General features: G+C 44.7%; 1 protein-coding gene across 1 annotated transcript in view; it reads right to left on the bottom strand.

Annotated features, from left to right (window-relative positions):
* The window catches only part of KCNAB1 (potassium voltage-gated channel subfamily A regulatory beta subunit 1), a 163,904-nt gene extending 148,040 nt beyond the window's left edge, over positions 1–15,864 (bottom strand). The window contains exon 1 of the mRNA XM_066619808.1: positions 15,644–15,864. Within this exon, the coding sequence (XP_066475905.1) occupies positions 15,644–15,864 (221 nt within the window). The remainder of the gene's footprint in view (positions 1–15,643) is intronic.
* Between the last annotated feature and the right edge of the window lie 6,860 nt (positions 15,865–22,724).

Below are 22,724 nucleotides of genomic sequence, written 5' to 3'. Positions count from 1 at the left end.
GGTTAAACGTAACAGGCTCCGGCAGTACTAGCTTTGCTTTTAAGAAGTAAGAAAAATGCACAGACAATCTTGTAACAGGTTATTTGATCTGCTTACTTGGCTCCTTATGGATTTCCCAGAGTGTTGGTAGTAATTTTCTTCAGTATATTGCAATTCCCATACAATAAACCGAATAGAGGCTGGAGCAGAGACTATACACCGGGTCATGCTCAATGCTGTCGCCTCTAGCATTAACACAGGATGCTATGATTTCCCAGATGCTCTGTCTGCACAATATATATAGGAAAGGAAAACTCTAGTCTGGGTAAAAGCAGACTAGATGAACTGATGAGATCGAAAAGGGATGAGCATAAACAAGGAAACAGAATCTTTCTCCCAATGCCCAACAGTTCTCTCAAGGAGTCCGAGGAGAATGAAATGATTCAAAATGAGTAGAGAAAACACATGATCCCAGAAAGAAGTATACCATAGTGGTATCAATACAGAGCAACAAAGGGCATTTGAGAGGAAAACACTGAGCCCTTTTTGCATCTCATCAATATCCAATAATGCTCAATAATAATAAAGATGAGTTTGCATCCAAGATTTGCTTTTTTTTTTTTTTTTAATTTTGCATGGCAAACATGCAATATATCAGCAACCGAAACTTAGCAGCACTGACTACCACGGGAATAGGTCTTTCAAGGTAAAGGCAGAGTAGGAGAAGAAATTGGGAATGGTAGCTTGATGGGATGTGATAGACGGTTTGGCACAGTGAGAGGATGCGGGGACAAAGGAGCGAATAAGCAGCCCACCCTGGGGCATTCTGTGTACAAATGCTTTTATGCGAATGCCCGAAATCTCCAAGCAAAGATGGGAGAACTGGAATGTCTGGTGACAAGGGTAAACATTGACATAGTGGGCATAACGGAAACCTGGTGGAATGCGGAGAATCAGTGGGATACTGCAATCCCGGGCTATAAACTCTACAGGAGGGACAGGCAGGGGCGTGTTGGAGGTGGGGTGGCCGTTTATGTTAAGGAAGGGATAGAATCCAGCAAAGTAGAGATTGAAGGAGGGTCTGACTCCACCATAGAATCTCTGTGGGTTAAATTACCAGGCCTGTGGAGCGATGTAATACTGGGGGCATACTATCGTCCTCCAGACCAGAAATCGGAAGGGGACCTTGAAATGAGGAAACAGATCAGGGAGGTGACAAGGAGGGACAGGGTTGTAATCATGGGGGACTTCAATTATCCTCATATTGACTGGGTCAATTTGTGTTCTGGTCACAAAAAGGAGACTGGATTCCTTGACGTGCTAAATGACTGTGCCTTAGAGCAGCTAGTCATGGAGCCCACCAGAGGACAGGTGACTCTGGATTTAATATTGTGTGGTACACAGGATCTGGTTAGAGATGTCATGTTACGGAGCCGTTGGGGAACAGTGATCATGCTGCGATCTGTTTTGACATGCACGTCGGGGGAAGAATACCAGGCAAATCTCTAACAAAAACCCTTGACTTCCGACGGGCAAACTTCCCTCAAATGGGGAGGCTGGTTAAAAGGAGGTTGAAAGGGAGGGTAAAAAAAGTCCAATCTCTCCAGAGTGCATGGAGGTTGCTTAAAACAACAGTAATAGAGGCCCAGCAGAGGTGTATACCGCAAAGAAAGAAGGGTTCCACTAAATCCAGGAGGGTGCCCACATGGCTAACCAGCCAAGTTAGAGAGGCTGTAAAGGGCAAGGAAGCTTCCTTCCGTAAATGGAAGTATTGCCCTAATGAGGAGAATAAAAAGGAACATAAACTGTGGCAAAAGAAATGTAAGAAGGTGATAGGGGAGGCCAAGCGAGACTATGAGGAACGCATGGCCAGCAACATTAAGGGGAATAATAAAAGCTTCTTCAAATATGTTAGAAGCAGGAAACCCGCCAGAGAAGCAGTTGGCCCTCTGGATGGTGAGGGAGGGAAAGGGGAGATAAAAGGAGACTTAGAGATGGCAGAGAAATTAAATGAGTTCTTTGCATCTGTCTTCATGACAGAAGACCTCAGGCAGATACTGCTGCCCAATCGGCCCCTCCTGACTGAGGAATTAAGTCAGATAAAGGTTAAAAGAGAAGATGTTTCAGACCTCATTGATAAATTAAAGATCAGTAAGTCACCGGGCCCTGATGGCATCCACCCAAGAGTTATTAAGGAATTGAAGAATGAAGTTGCTGATCTCTTGACTAAAATATGCAACTTGTCCCTCAAAACGGCCACAGTGCCAGAAGATTGGAGGATAGCAAATGGCATGCCTATCTTTAAAAAGGGAAAGAGGGGGGACCCGGGAAACTATAGGCCAGTCAGCCTAATGTCTATACCGGGTAATATGGTGGAATGCCTCATCAAAGATAGGAACTCAAAACACATAGACGAACAGGCCTTGCTGAGGGAGAATCAGCATGGCTTCTGTAAGGGTACGTCTTGCCTCACAAACCTTATAGAATTCTTTGAAAAGGTCAACAGGCATGTGGATGCGGGAGAACCTGTAGACATTATATATCTGGACTTTCAGAAGGTGTTCAACACGGTCCCTCACCAAAGGCTATTAAAAAAACTCCACAGGCAGGGAATTAGAGGACAGGTCCTCTCAGGGATTGAGAACTGGTTGAAGACCAGGAAACATAGCAGGGGTGTCAGTAGGCAATTTTCACAATGGAGAGAGGTGAAAAGCGGTGTGCCCCAAGGATCTGTCCTGGGACCGGTGCTCTTCAACCTCTTCATAAATGACCTGGAGACAGGGGTGAGCAGTGAGGTGGCTAAGTTTGCAGATGACACCAATCTTTTCTGAGTGGTGAAGACCACAAGTGATTGTGAGGAGCTCCAGAAGGATCTCTCCAGACTGGCAGAATGGGCAGCAAAATGGCAGATGCGCTTCAATGTCAGTAAATGGAAAGTCATGCACATTGGGGCAAAAAAAATCAAAACTTTAGATATAGGCTGATGGGTTCTGAGCTGTCTGTGACAGATCAGGAGAGAGATCTTGGGGTGGTGGTGGACAGGTCGATGAAAGTGTCGACTCAATGTGCGGCGGCAGTGAAGAAGGCCAATTCTATGCTTGGGATAATTAGAAAAGGTATTGAGAATAAAACAGCTAATATTATAATGCCGTTGTACAAATCGTTGTACAAATCATTGTACAAATACTCAAGGTCACACCTGGAGTATTGCGTCCAGTTCTGGTCGCCGCATCTCAAAAAAGACATAGTGGAAATGGAAAAGGTGCAAAAGAGAGCGACTAAGATGATTACTGTGCTGGGGCACTTTCCTTATGAGGAAAGGCTACGGCGTTTGGGCCTCTTCAGTCTAGAAAAGAGATGCCTGGGGGGCATGATTGAGACATACAAAATTATGCAGGGGATGGACAGAGTGGGTAGAGAGATGCTCTTTACACTCTCATATAACACCAGAACCAAGGGACATCCACTAAAATTGAGTGTTGGGAGAGTTAGAACAGACAAAAGAAAATATTTCTTTACTCAGCGTGTGGTTGGTCTGTGGAACTCCTTGCCGCAGGATGTGGTGATAGCATCTGGCCTGGACGCCTTTAAAAGGGGATTGGACAAGTTTCTGGAGGAAAAATCCATCACGGGTTACAAGCCATGATGTGCATGTACAACCTCCTGATTATAGAAATGGGCTATGTCAGAATGCCAGATGCAAGGGAGGGCACCAGAATGGGGTCTCTTGTTATCTGGTGTGCTCCCTGGGGCATTTGGTGGGCCGCTGTGAGATACAGGAAACTGGACTAGATGGGCCTATGGCCTGATTCAGTGGGGCTGTTCTTATGTTCTTAACACTGATCTGCAGGTTATTCCTTCTTACCTGGAGCGAAGCTACATGCTCTCCCTTTCACCATGCTGATGACCTCAGGTGCGAATGGGTCATTCCAAATTCCCCAGGTGCTGAAATTGCACCATTTTTGTCCCTCAACAAAAAGCAGAGTGAACAGAGTGCAGCACAGTCAGCTGTTGGTGTCATGTGCATAGTGGAAGAAATGGGATGGGGCTGCCCCATTCCTTCACTAATCAGAAGGAGCATTGCCACCCCCAATGGATGAACCAGAGCTTACACAGTAAGGATACATGAAATGTGTAGAAAGCTTTGAGAGATTCATGCAGTGTAATCATAACGACTTGTAGGGCACAATCCTAATCAGGTCTACTCAGAAGTCCTATTTTGTTCAATGGGGCTTACTCTCAGGAAAGTGTGGTTAGGATTGCAGCCTTAGCCTCCATAAGGAGACCAGACCTTTCAAGTTCTGGTTATAGATTCCCCATTCATGTTTTTCTTTGCACCCATTACCACTTCCATAAGAAATGAAAAGAGCCTTGCCAGATCAGACCACAAGGTCCATCTAATCTAGTGAAGTATCCTTGATGCTTCTAGGAAAACCACAAGCAAGGAAGGAAGGAAGGAGATATTCATCTCCCAATGTCATCCCTGCCATCAGCGATACGGCCTCCAGTTAGCTTCCAAAAACTTCCAGTTAGCCTTCAGGGCCAAAAGTCATTGACAGATGACTCTTCCCCCATGAATGATCCCCTTTTAAAACTCTCTAAAACATCCTTAGGCTGTAAATTCCAAGTCAGTCAGGCTCTGTGTGAAGCAGCAGCACCTGCCCCAAGTCCCTGGCCAAATCATTTCATTCAGTGACTGATGAAATAATAATAAATAATAATAAACTTTATTTATATCCCGCCCTTCTCCCTAAAGGGACCCAGGGCGGCTAAAGATGAAATTCATGAAACCTGAAGCCGCAGCTATGAAAGATGCATAGAAGTTTCCCTGCTTTCTCCATGCCATGCATAACTCGATAAATCCCAATCATTTCATCACTGCCCCCCATACCAACTTTAAAAAACCTCACAGCTCCATCCTATTGGGCTAGTTATAATCATGGGAACAGAGTTCTGCTGTTGTTAGAGGCTGTACAACAGTGCACACATGCAGAGAAGGCTGCATAGGAGGTAGAACATGGGTGGGGAGGGGTGGAACTGGGAATTCTGGGGAGGAGGTGGGAAGGGGTGGATCCAGTGCCAATTGAATCCTATCCCCTCTTTTGGAAACATCCCCACCATTTTTGCTTCTTGGACATACACCATCAAAATAGGTGGTATACGTCTGATGAGACCCATAGCAGTCACAGGGCTTTCATGGTGGTAAGTAAAAAATATTTTAAGAAAAAAAAATATGTTTACTTATTTTCCATTTGCCTTTAAGTCAGCCCACCACCATAGCATGGGGCATTATTGTTATTAAGAATATTTATTAAGAACGTTTATATAAGCATGCACCTTTCTGGCATGGGTGCATTGGCACTGGGGGCAGAGGAAAGGATTGAGGCCCCAGACATGTCAGACTCTACACAGGGCAGGTGCTCCAGTCCCATAGTATTTTGGGCTGCTCTTTTCTGCGCTTGTTTCAGGTTTATAATATTTTCTCATACCAACATTGAGCGCATTCACCCACTTTCAACTTCTGCAAGGCACCCATCTCAATATCTTGATATTGTTCAGATTAGAAATACAGATGAATAGAACTTACTTTTTCATAATTGTCCAATGCACTCCAAGTGAAACATTGAATTTTTCATGGGTGGTGTGGGTGACCTCAGAACTTTTCTGAGAACAGATGCTGAAAACCATGACTCTTTAGAGTAGGGGTGCCCAAACCCTGGCCCTGGGGCCACATGCGGCTCTTGAGGCCTCTCAATGCGGCCCTCAGGGAGCCCCCAGTCTCCAATGAGCCTCTGGCCCTCCAGAGATTTGTTGCAGCCCACACTGGCCCGACACAACTGCTCTCAGTGTGAAGGCAACTGTCTGACCTCTTTGCATGAGCTGTGGTATGAGGGCTTCCTCCACTGCTTGCTGTTTCATGTCTGTGATGCAGTAGTGGCAGCAAAGGAAAGGCCAGTCTTGCTTTGTGCAAGGCCTTTTATAGGGCTTGAGCTATTGCAAGACCTTCATTCATTCATATAAGTTCATCTTTAATATATTCATTTATGTAAACTTATGTAGATTTATTCAAATTTTAAATGTAAATTAATTCTTTCTTTCCCCGGCCGCTAACACAGTGTCAGAGAGATGATGTGGCCCTCCTGCCAAAAACTTTGGACACCCTTGCTTTAGAGAAAGCATAGTGGGGGTGGGAGAGATATTGACTTTGCTATAAAGATCTGACTGTTTGGAACAGGCCTTTAAATGTCAGGTTTCATTCAGAATTTCATCCTTCTAGTGAACATTTCAGAAAGGCCAGTAGGTCTACGCCTTCAGCAACATGGACGAGGACGCCAGGGAATTAGACCAAAAACATCAGTGCATGCTTTCATCCTGAGCATTTCAGCCCAGTCAGATAACCTTGAATTGTATAAACCTTAAACTGTAACCTTAAATTTAAATTGTTCTTTAAAAAGGACATAATTACAGACTCCCTAAATATTAATTTCTTTTCTGTCTTTGTTGCTGTTGACATAAATATCCTCTCTTAAAATTCCTCTGTTTTTCAGATTTACAAAGAAAGGGTACACTCCTAACCAACTTTCCAGCACTGATCTAGCAGCAATGCAGCCCCAAGGTAAGGTAACAAACATGCCCTTACCTTGAGGAGACCCCCCTCGACTGCCTCCCCACTGCAAGATGTGGTGCATGCCACACCGGCACAGCTATGTCAGTGCTGCAAAGTTGACTGGGATTGCGCCCAAAATCATGTAGCACATCACTCACCAATACACTATCCTGCTAAGGCATTATGCTTTGCTTAAATTTGTTTTGTTGAATTATGCTTTATTTCAATCTTGTAAGCCATCTGGAGTTTCCTTTCAGGGATGGAAAGGTGGGGTAAAAACGTTTTAATAAAAAAAAATATGGACAAGAATATGAAAGAAAACCAATTTTAAAATAAATGCACATTTTGAGCCCAATCTTATATAGTATTTCCTGGGAACAGCTGCCCATCCTTGGTTCCTCTTCCATGATGGCGCTGACTGCCACAAAGCAGTCAGTGCCTGTTGCAAAAGGCTCTCTGGCAGCGTGCAACTTTAGTATGCTGCTGGGAGTGCCAACAGGAAGTCCTGTGCCTTCCTGTCCCCATCCATGATGGTTCTCCTGCTCACTGGAGGAGGTAAGAGAGGCAAGAGGCAAGGTGTCAGAAGAGGCAAGAGGAGGTGGCAGGCAGATGGACAGGAGAAGGTAAAGAGATGGAGTCAATTGGGGGAGGAGCAAGCTGGAGAAAGCAGAAGAAAGCAAAAGGACCCTGGGAAAAGAAAGCAGGACAGAAGAACCCAGGAAAGAGAGGGGGAGGGAGGAGTGGAGGCAGACAACCAGCCTCAGGCAAAACCAAGGAATGGCTGAACCTGCCTGACCAGACCCCCAAAAAGCAGGAGCATCAAAGGACCCCTCTTCATACTGTGAGCACCCCAAAAGGACCACTCAGAGGGGGCAGAGCATTGGCGTTCCTGAAGGGCGACAAAGCAGTAAGTTTCTTCAGGCACAGAATGCCTCTCCTCTTCCCCCTTGGCTTCTGAGTCAATCATGGCTGCAAAAGCAGAGTGAAGGCATCACCCTGTTCCACCAAGTGAATTTATGCAAGATGCTAAGCCTCCCTTTAAAAAAAAAAATGAAAATAGTGTTAATTTACTTCTTTTTGGAGGTCACCTGAACAGCTTGGAAGCCAAGGGAGAGGTGGCACTTCACACGGGCATTCCAGCACCTGAAGAAACTGCCTGCTTTGCCCCCCTCCAGGAACGCCAGTGGGGCAGAGGACTACAGGATCATAATGGCTCACCTTGCTAACTGGAACCTAAGGCTCTCTCGTTCTACCTCCTAAGCCTTCAGGGCCTCAACCTGAGACCTTCCTCCTACCTCCCAACCAAGATACCCTGACTAGAAGAACACACGGACAAGAAAAGATGAAGCAACCTATTATTTGTGTTATAGTCTTCCTCAGCTGGGCTATACCTAAGTTTTGCATTAAAGATGGACTGTGCAAGAATGTTGGCTGCCTCTGTCCTTGGGGAGGGGCCAATGACTTTCACACAACCTGAAGATGTGGACCTGCCCCTGTGGGAAGAAGAGATGGGCAGGGCAGACACCACACTTTTCCATGTCAATCTGAACAGACCATGACTCTGCTGTTATCTGTCACCTGTAATGAGCTCCATCAGAATGGTAAACGTTGTTATGTCAAGGAGAGTTCAGAACAAATGGGGATGAATTTAGCATAGAGTTATGAAAATGGGCAGCTCCTTGGCTACATATAATAATAATAATAATAACTTGGTATTTATATACCGCCTTTCTGGTCATCGGATTACTCCTCTGACTTTATTCAAGGCGGTTTACATAGGCAGGCGTTTCTAAATCCCTCAAGGGGATTTTTACAATCATAGAGGTTCTCTCTTTCAAGAACCAACAACATTTCAGAATGGATCTTCCTGGTTTGGTCTCACTTCTGGCCTCCAGTTCGCCCAGCAGGCTGACAAGCAGCTCCATCTCTCACATGGAGAGCAGCCAAGATGCTTCTTGCTCACACCAAGAGCAGGTGGAATCACTCAGCTGGGCTTTTCAGCTGCTTCAAGGTCTCGCCATTCAGGGAGCTGCCGGTGTTCTCCAACTGGCAACCTTCTGATGTTATCTTCAGGCTAACAGAGGCTCTACCCTTTAGACCAGACCTCCTGCCCGTTGACAGAATACTTGACAGAATACTTTAGGGAAGGTTCTTAGAGAATCTGAGTAAGACAGAATTTATTGCACTTTTAAATTTTAATTCTAAAGTAGGAAATTGAGGACTTCCCTCCCCCCATCTAGACATTTCTAAAGTATTTTGCAAAGAGTTGCAGCACCTGGTAGAGCAGCATTTGAGCATATGGACCATTTCTAGGCCACAGAGTTAATGAGCCAGAATCTGAATGGAGTTACAAGGACTGAAAATATTTTCTCTAGGTTGTCAGGTTGTTGCCATCTCACACTGAGTAAAATCTGGAACTCCTGCAGGCTTTAATGCCACGTTAGACAAGGTAACATGTGGTTTTCATGGAGAAGGCACTGTGCAGCCAACTGATTTCTGCTCAAGTTCAATATGTCTGTACAGCCAAGTAGGTGCACCTGTTCAAGCGGAAAACCTTTGTGCCAGATCCTACTCAATACCTGCCTCTGTGGGGATGGCCAGTGCAAGAAACTGTGAGGCCATAAGCAGCTGCAAGACACTGTGAGGTCTGGCTCAACTGGTAGAGCTGCCGTCTTGTATGCCTGAAGATCTGAGGCTGCCAGTTCGAAACAACCGGAAGTACCCGAGAACTGACAACATGCTGATATACTGATGAGCTGACCCTCGGTGGCAGAGAGAAGTTGCTGTCAAGTGGAGCGTGGGAGGCAAAGGGCCAGAGAGAGGCCAGACCAGGAAGGAATCCAGCTGGAACGAGGAGTTCTATGAAAGACTAGAACTATTCAATTGTAAAAATCCCTACGGGGGTTTAGAACAGCCTGCCTATGTAAACCGCCTTGAATTAAAGTCTGAGGAGAAATCTGACGACCAAAGAAAGGCGGTATATAAATACCTGTATAAATAAGCAGCTGTGGTACATGATCAGATATGTACATCCCCAGATCCCTTTGCAAAGTCATAGAGGATGCCCAGGCACAATCACATGCAGCTCCATGCAACCTACAGATTGTGACCAAGATCTCTGCAATGGAGCAAAGGATCCTAGTGTGCAATACCACACAACCTGCTGCTTCATTGGCACCCCAAAATATATCGTTTCCTAAAACAATTATTTGTGTTGCTTGAACAGTTGTGTTGACCCTGTCTATGCATACATTTCTGGAGAACCATTTCCCATAGATTAATTGCACATAACATGATAATACATGCAACAGTATCCTGAGGCCATGTTTTGTTTTAAACAACAAAGCAGCTTTGGGAAGGGAAGAACATACAATGGACAAGTGGCAGGAATGGAAGGTGCTTCATCCATTCCCTAGTTTATTTTCTGCTCAGGATCCCCTACTTGCCCCAAGTGGATTTTTTTTCTCCCATTGACGCTCCAGATATATTTACAGGAGGAAAAATGCACCTGGAGCCCACTGGGTGGGAAGAAAACAGCTTGCATCAAGAGACTTTCCTCCAGGTATTCCCAGTGGTGTATCTAGGGAAAATTGTATCCCTTTCCAAACAAAGAAGGGGAGATCATGAGTTGGGAAGAAAGCCCTGGTTATCCCATGAATTGTAGCCAGCAGGGTGTAGCCAGAGAAGGGGAGATGAGGAAGAAGCCAGCCCTGTTCCACCAAGCGAATTTATGCAAAAAAATTGCAGATGCTAAGCCTCCCTGAAAAAAATGAAAATAGTGTTAATTTACTTCTTTTTGGAGGTCCCCTGAAACTACAGGTATTCTGCTGTTGATTTAAATGGGATATGGATTGAATCCCTTATTATTTGAGAGAATGTTATTTCCTTTAAAATCTAAATCTGGTCTGTGGTCTGGAATGTAGCCCAAAACTATGTGCATATAACAATGCTCTCCCCCCCCCCCCATCTGCTCAGCTTTGCATCAAATAGGCATCTGTTCTCATTCTCTCTCCCTTTATCCAAAACCACAGACAGAACTGTTCTTTTTGCCTGCACCCATTCAAAAGCTAACAATTAGCCATAGGAGGGAAAGTACTGTGAAAGGAAAAGTAACAAAAGTAAAAGTAATAGGCCCGCCCCTATTAGAAACGTGCTATTTAGGTCTTAGCAAGTTTTAATTGAGGGGATGGGTTCAATCTTCATCAGAAACCAAAATAAATCACTGCTAACTCGAACTGACATTTTATCATCATTAACATAACTAAAAGCTAAAAAGAAAAGTTAGAGGAGAAACTTTGGTATCAAAGGATGACAGAGATCCATAACTTAAAACTTTATTAGCAACCCCATCTGGGTTTATGACCACTCTAGCTCCACAGCATATATTTGCTTATTTAGCACCATTTATCCTGTTTTTGCTGGTCATGGAGAGGTACAAGTGATGCAGTGTATAATACTGGAGCTCTGGGCCTCTGACTACATGGACATCTCTTCAGACCCCCCCCCCCAATCACTTGGTTCCTGATATTTCGCAAGGTACAATTGGCTCTTAATCATCCCAGTGTAAAGAGTTAACTTGCGTTTCTAAAACCCCAAGATTTTCAGGATTTCAGATGCTTTATTCAGCACCAAAAATCACACCTCTAACATGGTTATTAAACTCTTAATGTAGGAAGTGGGTTAAGGACCCCTCCACTCTGCAGCCCTGCACAGTAGCTACACAAAAGCAGAAGTAAGATCTGAACCACCTCATCCATAGCATGCAGTTTGTGTCCATGTTCTACTGAGTTCAAGGGATTTCCACTCTAGTAAGTTCACACAGGACTAGAATCTGAAATACGGGGTTGGGGGGGGAGGAAGGAAATCACATAGGTTCAGGCTCTTCCATTATTAACTTCAGTCTATGATCCTATCCTAATCATAGAAATCAATGTCAATTTGATCAAACGCTGAACAGAAGAATTTATCGCCAAGCTTTGGAAGTCTGGGGAGGCTGGGGTTGTGTTGGCAAATAGTAGCATAGCTAGGTGGGGGGAACAGTAAGTACTGCAGGCGCTGCAACACGCAGTGTAAGCGGCCCCTCCCACTCACAATTGGAGCCATTCTGGGCAGCTACCACAACACACAGGAGATGCTGTTTGGTTCAGTGAGCATCTGCACGCCGCCCTTACTGCCCAGAATGGCTCCAATAGTGAATTGGGAGGGACTACTTACACAGTGTGTTGCAGCTCCTGCATTACTTACCACTCCCTCCCCAACTATGCTACTGTTCAGGTATGACTTTCAAAAAGCAAAAGTTGTATGTCTCCTTGTGTCAAAGTTGTACATACAAAAATTTTCTTCTACGCATTTCCATTAAAAGGAAATTGGCCTTTGGAAAGATGAATGGATATTATTTATTACTAATTATTTCAGCTTTCAAGTATGTTAACATGACTGCCACATCTTTAACATCAGAAGCCCACACCTGCACTCGAATGATGTATGTTTCATTGACAATGCCAACACATAAAAGCGATGAATCCTCTCTGCTCTTGCAAAGTCACTGGACATAAAGTTAAAGAAAGTAACCCAGATGGATTACAGTACATGAACTTCACACAACAAGGCGGTGGAGGTTCCTCAAGTGAAACCAGTCCAGTGTAAGAACTGGGATCAGCCCAAACAAACCGGTTATATGCAAAAGACATTTATAAAACAGCAAAGGACACACCAAAAGCCCCCTCAGCACTAAACAAATTCTTCCTCAATCCACGTGATCTCATGCGCCCGTCCAGAGATTTATTTTAAACACTTTTTACCTGCTTCTCAAAAGCCTGAAGTAGCTTTAAAACATAAAATCAAAGAACACCATTTTGAGAAAGAATATAGATTTAATACAATGGAAGCTAAATTGAAGAAAAGCAGCAATTTACACCCAAACACTCAACAGCTAGTGACCTAATGGCCTTCAAAAGATGTGTGTATAATGTCCCTGGTCAAAAAGAAGGAAGAATGATGCTTAATCTTGTTAGGGAGATTGCTTCCAAGCTTTGGGGCAAGAGCAGCGAAGGCCTTGCTCCTATCTGAACACAATTCTGCCTTCAGGCAAGAGGAAACATAGAACAGGGCCTTATTCTCTAAATGCAAGTGTCAGCCAGCCTCATGTGGGGAGAGGCAGCCTCCGAGAATAAATCTGAACCTCTCAAAAGCTTGCTACCTTTCTTAGCAACATGCTGAAGTAAGCTTTTCCCCCTCTTCCCACTTTGTTGCCACTAGTTGCTCAGTGTCTCCCATCATTTTCTTCACCATGACAGCACTGCCTCCATCTCTGTGTGCATCTGTCTCCTCTAAGGACATTTCAACATCCAAAGCACACGTGCTGATGAAATTTAAATGTGTGTGCTGAGTTTGGAGGGAGTGAATCTACTGCTGTCCTGTGATTCACTATCCCAGAATGATAAAACCAGAGGTTACACTAATTGTAACCAATAGTCAGGGGGGAAAGGATTTAGATATGCAAAAGCTATTTCCAATTAGACAAAAGCATAGGGGCCAGAGTAGAATATAAAATACTTGTTTTGTATCTGTCACTCATAATCCCTACCCCAGACCAGTCGGATTGGGAGGCCATGTCTACCTGGCAAGTAGATCTGGGCTCCAAGTCCAGGTGGAAGCCCAGATCAACCCACCCAGCAAACCTTGGCCATGGAGGCCAAAATTCAACTGGGAGCCCAGGTCTACCTGCCAGGAGTTAAAGGTAGTACGTAAACCTGACCATAGAATCAACAAACTCTACAGATTACAGAAGTCCCAGTTGCACAATTTGCATTTTCGGGAAGTGTTTTTTGACTCCTTGTTGGTTTTATATGCAAAGATGATGTCTAATATTATAAATACACACTTTTATGATATATTATACTCCATTCCTCATTCTTCTCATGCTATAGCTTGTCAAAAAATAGAACTCTGAGCAGAGCTATGAAGAGAAAAGGGGGATGGGGTCTGCAAATAGAAATGGGCTCAACACTCAAAATCTCTCATTCTAAGGGCAGAGTAAAGGAGCTCCAACTAAGGGGGGGGGGAAAGGTTTATCATCCGTAAACACTGGGATCATCATGGTGAAGATTAGTTGCTGCTCCAGTGTCCACCTCATGAGCACCTGAAGATGAGCCCAACCTCCTGCCTCTTAGCCCACAATTATATTGCGATGATCTGTCCAGCGGCAGCTCTTTGGAAAAGCCGGACAAGTGTACGCTTCACAGCTTCCATTAAAATAACTCTGAACTATCTGGAGGTGCTTTTTCAAATACAGAATGTTCTTTGTGATATTAACCCACGACCCATTGCAGGGACCTCTCAACAGGTTGTACCATCCCAGTTCTAAATGTAAACACGTTCCTTGGCCCCTTAGCAAGAAGAGAATTCTACCAACCCAGAATGGCACTCAACATCAACCTTAAGACCTAATAATGTCCAACTTTCCAGCGCTGATGCAGTCTTGTCAACAGGGTATGTGCATCCTGCAGTGGGGGTAGGGGGATGCATCCATGTGGGCCTCCTCATTGTAAGGGAACATTTGTTCCCTTACCGCAGGGCTACAATGAGGCTGCACTGGTGCTGGAAAGTTGGATAGGATGGGCCCTAAGAAAAACTTAGAATGGCTAGTAACTTTGAATGGTGGTTGGCAACCTTCAGTCTCGAAAGACTATGGTATAAGCCTACAGCACCCAGGATTCCCAGGTGGTCTCCTATCCAAGAATGTTATTCTTCTCTTAAAATCTTCTAGCCATTTAAATCATACTAACTAAAACTAATTTTTTTAAGAATAATAGAATAACCATTCTCTTTGATAGTTTACTTATAAATACTTATAAATAATATTTTGCAGCTGGAAAGTGTTAGTTACTGGTAGTTAGTTAAAACTAACCAAGAACAGAACAAGCCTGCATATTTTTACTCAGAAGTAAAACCCACAATGTCCAAGGGGGCTTAGTAGGCATGCTCTCCTGGGAGTATTTTTGTCCAAGGCTGCAAACCTATGCACTCTTCCTGAAGAGTAAAGCTGATTGAACACAATGGGACTGATTTCTGAGTAGACATGCGCAGATTTGGGCTGTGAGAGACTTTCTCAAAGCTACTCAATGGGTCCTGGAATTCAAAACCAGGTCTTCTAGGTCCAAAGTCCAGCACACCCTTTTCACTTCATAACTGCAGTAAGTGTACAGAGTTCTTCGATTATGAAGTCAGAACGTGACTCCCAAGAGTACCAGAATGCTGCTGCGCTCATCACCTCTTAATGGGAAGGAGCCACTCTGATATCAGATGAAAGCTACGTCCAGTGTCTGGTAGAAAGGATCCATTCAGAAATCAAGCACATGAGACGGATTTCAATTGAGTCAATTATCAAGCAGGAAGCCCTATTAATAAATACTTTCTCAAGGTAAATGTTCAGTTGGGGAAATTGCAAAGACATTAGTGAACAGCTTTCATTTCATGCTCTTGTCTCCTTTTGCAACAGAAAAAATTTCATATAATGGTGTTCTCTAGGAATCTGCTTATTACTTTGCCAGAATTTCCCTTCAGGCAAAATCCTCCATGTCCTTAGACACCGAGTCAGAATTACAGGCCTGCAAGTAGCAATTACAGTACAAAAGAGCTTCCAACTTAGTTTACCAGGTGCTGCTTTTTTGTACTGCCTGGAGAGGCAAAACTTTCTCCCAAGCAGAGCTTAAAGTGATGCCTTCATTCAAAGGTCTTCATTCAAAGACCTGAATATGACTATATCACCATCAGGCATTCCCTACAACGCCACTTATTGCAAAGACTTAACCTGTGCAATTCAGATGAATACCAAACAAGATGAAGTACCTAACTGATGGGGCTCCAACAGATATTGCAACCCAAATTAGTTTCTAAAGGCTGAAAACATCCCTCAGTTAACTTCATTTCTAGAAATAGCTATTTGAGGTTTTGGTTTTTCTGATCAAAGGGCACCTTTGCTGGCGAGCACATAATTTTTCACAGGAACAGAGAAAAACACCAAAGCACTATGAAAAAGAAATGTTTTGCCCATACCTATATTTCATGCCAGTCTGCTTTGCGGTGGATTCTTTTAAGGAAATGTGATGCTGAGGAGTAAAGGTTCCCAAACTGCGCGCGATAATCGCCACCGTCCGAAATTTTGCCCGGGCTGCATTGACCGCATTTGGGGTGGTGGTGTTCTGTTTGCTGATAAGTCTGTCTTCCCCATTCCGATTCTTGAGGTTGTGCTCTGTGCATGCTATGGAGACTTGCATTTCTCCCTCACCAAGCTTTGATTTCTATGGGAGAGAGAGAGAACTTCCTCAGGATCAGAGACCAGGACTCTGTGGTGAGCTGAAGACAGCGGTCTCCCAATGCAGCTGAAGGGGTCTCGAAGCTGTGCTCCAACTCCAGTAACCTGGGTCTGGTGCAGGACAGCAGCAGAAGTGAACAAGATTCTCCCTGGGATACAAGGAGGCAGACAAAGCACTGAACTTGCCAAAGCAAAACGGGCAAAAAAAATAAAAGAGCAGACAACGTGCTTCTCTGAATTTTCCTTTGCAAGATTTTTTTCCCCCAGCACTTAGCCAGAGACCTCCATTGGGTCAACTGCTTTCAGAAACCCACACCTACACCTTCATGGTTGTAGCAGCAGTATCCACTCTGTTTTAATGCTGGCTTGCCTCTAGTTGCTGGATTTTTCAATCAATGCAGGCATACTGCAAGATGCGTCTCCAACACCCTCTGGACCATGAAATGCTGAACACGCACAGCTTGCGAGCCCAAGAAACATTTAATCACAGGCAAGTCTCAAAAGACCCAGGATATCCATCTAGGCTTGGCCAGCCCCTGCGAAACGCTACGCCTCATCAGGATCCCCCTTTTTATTCTTCCTTGACGGCTCGAAAGCCCAGCAGAGGTGAAACTGCGACTCCGCGCGGAGATATCAGCGATGCAGCTGTACGATGGTGGAACATGCACTGCTTCCTTGAAGGAGCTTGCGGAGAAGCGTGCGAGGTGACTGGCTTTCTTCCTTTGTGTGCAGCATAAAGACAAGCACTTTCCAGCAGATTCAGGCTGTCACAATAATTGGCAGCTCTGCTAAGAGAGTCACAGACCTCTCAAACTGACTGAACAAATTGCCGTTAAAGCACGCTAACGACTTTAAGTGATGTCAGTGGGAGGGAGAATTACTATTCTATTGCACATTGCCGAATTAACTCATTATTCTCTCGCAACTGGCACGCGAAGACCGTGCCTTTAAAACCCACGCGTTGTTGGTTGCGCCAGGGTTAATCTCTCCTCTCAACACACATCCCCAGTTAAAATAGATACCCTGTGCTTGCCCTTTGATCTAAATCTCACCGCTTTGCTGTAAAATCAGATTATACCGATAGACTGGAGACAAAGTTGGTGAATGGACACCAATTCCCAGGAGGGCTAGTGGGAGCTGCAGGAAAACCACTCAAGCAGCCTGCATGCACCAGCTTTCCACCACTCCCGTGCAATCTCCACTGTGTGCAGGGTTACGCTTGCAGTGTGGCACTGCAAATGTGCTGAAGTGCCCAAAACACTTGCTGAGGTTTGCAAAAAAGCTTAAATAATTGGCACATCCAGTGTAAAGTCAGGGAACTCTTATGCTCCATGTCTATAGTCCCAATGATTGTTTGACTTGGCACAAAATGGTCTTTTGATACTGGGCCATCTTTTTGAAAAGGTGTGGATCAATAGCTCTACATCCTTGCACACTTTCAGGGCTGGCTCTCCCATTGTATGTCAAGAGAGCTTCATTGCCCCAGAGCGCTTCATTGCCCCATAAGACTGTTCAAGTTGATAGCAAGGCAGGCTCTGGACTCAAAATAAGAAAAGACAAACCAGCACATCTGAGTGAAGGCGTACCACAGGCTTCCAGGCAGACCTGGAACACTGCAGCATTGCAGAAGCTGTTCCACAATGCCCAGGTCACTGTGGGAGACTATGCACTCAGTCTGAGATAAAAGCCAAAGAGTCCTGAAACAGGAGCCACAACAATATACAGCAGTAGTTCTCACACGTTTAGCACCGGGACCTACTTTTTAGAATGAGAATCTGTCAGGACCCATCAGAAGTGATGTCATGACTGGAAGTGACATCATCAAGCAGGAAAATTAACAATCCTAGACTGCAATCCCACCCACACTTACCCATAAGGAAGTCCCATTTACTATCATTGTTTGCTCCCGGTGTGGAAGGGATTGTCACTCCCGGATTGGCCTTTTCAGCCACACTAGACGCTGTGCCAGAACCACCTTTCAGAGCGCGATACCATAGTCTTTCGAGACTGAAGGTTGCCAATACAAAAATAAAAGAATATACATAGTAGCTTGTTAAAAGTACAGGTCTGTAACATTTCCCCAAATGCATTCACGTACCATGGTAGCATCAAGTCTAATATATTAAAAATAAAGTATTGAAATGAATTGGGACCCACCTGAAATTGGCTTGCGACCCACCTGGTATGTTCCAACCCACAGTTTGAGAAACACCGATACAGTATTTTGCACAGGTGGCAGAAGGATGACTTGAGGTGATGCAGCACCGGTGTGTGCTTTTTCTAAAAAGTTCATGGATTTGTGGTAAATTAGATGTGGGAGGGAGGAAAGAGGTCAAGGAAATTACATTTGGGGTTCCCTCAAAATTGAGGCTTCTGAAGTTGTAGTATCTGTGGTTTAAGAAAATAGCCACAGGCGATGAACTGTTGCTAGCCATTGCAAATATGTTGTAAAGCATGTTTGCAACAACTCGTGAGCAGGGAGGGCTGGTGGAAAGGACTACACCATCCCACCAGCACTGAATCCTGCCCAATGACTGCTGGAGCTGGTAAGTACAGCACCAAGCAGCAGGGAAGGGTTGAACGTAGGCAGGAGAGGATGTTTCCGGGCAGGGGAGGGCAGTTCAGACTTGGGTGGGGGACGCCATATCTTAATTCCCTTCCTGGGCTTGGAAGCTCTACACTGGGCTTTTTAGTCTTGTGCCAGCCGTTTCACTGGCACAGATCTGAGTAGACCCATTGGGCAGGCTGGAGCATAACATGGGGTAATGGAGTAAATCCTGTGCCAAGCGAGTTGAAACACCTGGTTGACATCTTTCAAAGGGGAGTGCAAATCCTGTGGCATAGGCCTCTCCAATTTTTGTCTCCTCCTTGCTTGAGTTCACAGATCATAAAATAAATCCCAGGAACCTGAAAGAAGGTCAACTCTGACTTAGCATCATCACATGTGAAAACCGAAAATAGAGGCAAAGAAGGGAGGTGATGCCCTTTCTAGCACTCTGAGTCTTTCATAAAACGCAAGTGAAAGGGACATCCTTGTTGGAAGGAGAAACTCAGAGCACGATCCTATACATGTCTACTCACAAATAATGCATGTCTACTCACATTGTGTTCAATCGGGTTTACTCTCAGGAAAGTGCGTACAGGGAAGCATTATGCAGGGGATGGACAGAGTGGATAGGGAGATGCTCTTTACACTCTCACATAACACCAGAACCAGGGGACATCCACTAAAATTGAGTGTTGGGAGAGCTAGAACAGACAAGATAAAATATTTCTTTACACAGCGTGTGGTTGGTCTGTGGAACTCCTTGCCACAGGATGTGGTGACGGCATCTGGCCTGGACACCTTTAAAAAGGGATTGGACAAATTTCTGGAGGAAAAATCCATTACGGGGTACAAGCCATGATGTGTATGCGCAACCTCCTGATTTTAGAAATGGGCTATGTCAGAATGCCTGATGCAAGGGAGGGCACCAGGATGAGGTCTCTTGTTATCTGGTGTGCTCCCTGGGGCATTTGGTGGGCCGCTGTGAGATACAGGAAGCTGGACTAGATGGGCCTATGGCCTGATCCAGTGGGGCTGTTCTTATGTTCTTATGAAGCAGCCTTAACCAAGGATTTTCTAAGAAGGTTTGCATTTAAAAGAGGCATCATCTAAAAGTCTCAGAGGTGACAGAATATTTTGCAACGGCAAGGAGTTCAGAAAAAGGATTTGTACCTGCAGCACTAACCTATTTCACAGATATGAAATGATCAGTGAACTAACTATCTAACATAAGAACAGCTCCAGGGGATCAGGCCAAAGGCCCATCTAGTCCAGCTTCCTGTATCTCACAATGGTCCACCAAATGCCTCAGGGAGCACACAAGACAGCAAGAGACCTGCATCCTGGTGCTCTCCCTTGCATCTGATCTCTGATGCCACTCAACAAGCAATGTAGCAGACCAGTCCCCAATAGAATAAAGCCGGAGGAGAGTTTTTCTCCCCCTAATGGTAAACCCAGTCAGATAACTGCTAGGGAAGGTTGTAAGGGAAAACGAAGGCTTGTTGAAGACTAGGAAAACCTAGCATCTGGGTCTTTAAAGGAACAAGGTTCTTCTCTAGCATTACTTACCTTTTGAGGCTTCCTTCTGTCTCTCCATCCCAAAGCCTCAGTGGAAGCAGTGCTGCTAAAAGGGCGTCACTGGGAGAGCCCAGTTATCATGTGAGCTGGATAAAGAACTTCAGCGGGCTGTCTCCAGCCCATGGACCTTATGTTTGACAGCCCTGGTCTAGACTGACCCTGAATCTCCACTAAAAAAGGAACAGCCAGAATTATGGTACCAATAATATTCTGGTTATAATGGGGATTCAGAAGTACAAGCAGTTCCTGCATGTACAAGTATTCAGGAGAAGTGTACAAGATAAATCTAAATAACAGCACACCTCTTCCTCAACACAAATCCAGCTTTTCCAGGATGAAACATACAGCGTATATACCATTGCGCTTGGCGGACTGTAGTTGCCAAACTGATCCTGTATAAATGACTGCAATAATCCTACATGGCAATAAGGAGGAGTTGTGATGCATTCTGGGGCAAACCTGGGACAAGGGAAGAACCTCGATGCAACGTGGAAGTGGGTCTTTCAGTAGCACAAAAGCTTCTCAGGCTTGGAAATGGCTTGGTTTGGCCACAAAAAGGTAGGAACTCCAAATTTGGGCTTGTTTTGTTTTTAAAGGCATTTAAATATTGAACCCCCAGTATTCACAGATTCTGGTATCCACAGGGGGTTCCAGAATGGAACCCCCTGAGGATATCGGGTTCCAACTGTACCTTAAAATGTCTTCAGGAACAAGTGTGGGACTTTTAAGAGTTATATGAAATTTAGCCTGCCTGCACTTCACACTGACTTAATCCCTCCTCTCCAAGTACACTCCCAAACTTTTCACATGAGCAAGTTCTTTAAGTATCTCATTCAAGCTCACCAGAGCAAAAACATCTTAAAATAAACAGTGGAACTGCCACATCCTCAGCTTCAAGCGTCTACAGTTTCTTTTAAAAAGCATGTTGTGTTAAAGCAAAGCACAATGACAAAGCTTCCTGATGGACTTAGGACACAAAAGGTTCATCCAAGGATAGACTTTCAGACGTCCAGTTTCAGGCTTTTTAGACTTTCTCCCATTTGTTGGCTCAAGAAAATGGATACACTCTCTCTCTCTCTCTCTCTCTCTCTCTCTCTCTCTCTCTCTCTCTCTCTGAAACACTCTGTTAAAATGATGTTCATTGGAAGTCAATCGTGCCTTACCCAGCAGTTTTGGAAGGAGACATCTATAAATTGTTCTCTAACTATATATAACTCTTTATGTTCTGGTTCCACAACTGCTTTAATTATGTATCTTTTGTTACGCAGGATGCTGGGCTTATCACAGTGAAGACAGCAGTGCACAGAGTTAGAGATGCCAAGAAGAGAGGATGCCATGGAAAATCCAGTCACAAGGATAATTTGAATAGTCACAGAAGAGTGCCGGGCACAAAAAGTTGTTGTTCTGTTAGTGCTGGGACAGCAGATAAACTTTACACTGAACCAACAACCAGCCCCTGAATCCATAGTTCCCAGACTTGCCTTTTTGCCTACCTCAACCATGTTGATAAGAAATACCAGAATGAACCACAGTTCCAAACTTCTAGTAGAAAAGGGCACCAGTGAGGCAAAATCATGACATAGGTCAGGGCAGTCATTCAGCCCCTGCCTCTCAATAGCAGAAGCTCTGTTTGTATGGTGTGTTTCCACCAAGGGTGGATCCAAGGGCGGGCATGGGTGTGTGACCCTCCCCAAAATGTTGTTCCAGCAGGGAAGAGCATCCACTGGGATGGGGAGCAGCCCAAGCATGGCCGGGAACCCAGGTCTACCTGCCTGGAAGAGGCAGCTCCAGAGGGCAGTTGGAATGGGAGCCCAGGTCTACCTGGCAGGTAGATCTGGGCTCTAAATCCAGACAGAGCCCAGGCCTACCCGCCCAGCAAACCTCAGCCATCTAGGCCAACTGGGAGCTTAGGTTTACCTACCTGGTTGACTGGGGCTCTGGAGTTAAGGTAGTGCTCATGCCTCCACCCCCCAAACATAAACACTGGATTTTCCCCTGGATTCTACCTGTGAGGCTCTTGCAAGGCTGCAACCAGTTGATTTGAGGGATCAGAGGTAAATATCTAGTCAGGCCATTCACAGTCCACCACAGCAGCAAACCAAGATCAGAAGGAGTCAAAAAATAGGTACTTTATAAAAACCAAGCAGACTATGAGATCCAAAAAGTCAGCAGACCAAGCAAGGGAGGTAAGGCAAAGCACAAGAGTCTGCATGGCTACTCCTGCAACAACCAACTTAAACTGGGGAACAATATTATTATTATTAATATTAGCAGGAGGTCTGGTCTAGAGGGTAGAACCTCCGTTTGCCTGAAGATAACATCCACAGGTCGCCTGTTCAAGGCCACCGGCACCGTGCGACCTTGAAGCAGCTGACAAGCTGAGCTGAGTTATTCCATCTGCTCTGAGCGTGGGAGGATGGAGGCCAGAATGTGAAACCAGATCAGAAAGAAACATCTGAAATGTTGTGGTTCTTGAAAGATAGAACCTTCTTTCAATTGTAAAAATCCCTACAGGGATTTAAATAGCCTGCCTATGTAAACCGCCTCGAATAAAGTCTAAGGAGAAATCTGATGACCAAGAAAGGCGGTATATAAATACCTGTATTATTATTATTATTATTAATATTAATAATATTAATAATAATGACAGTATTTGTATACCGCTTTTCAACGGAAAGGTCACAAAGCGGCTTACAGAG

This window comes from Tiliqua scincoides, chromosome 3 (assembly GCF_035046505.1).
Source record: "Tiliqua scincoides isolate rTilSci1 chromosome 3, rTilSci1.hap2, whole genome shotgun sequence".
Lineage (NCBI taxonomy): Eukaryota > Metazoa > Chordata > Lepidosauria > Squamata > Scincidae > Tiliqua > Tiliqua scincoides.
Note: the sequence above shows the minus strand (reverse complement) of the source record. Positions and strands in the feature narration are given on the sequence as shown.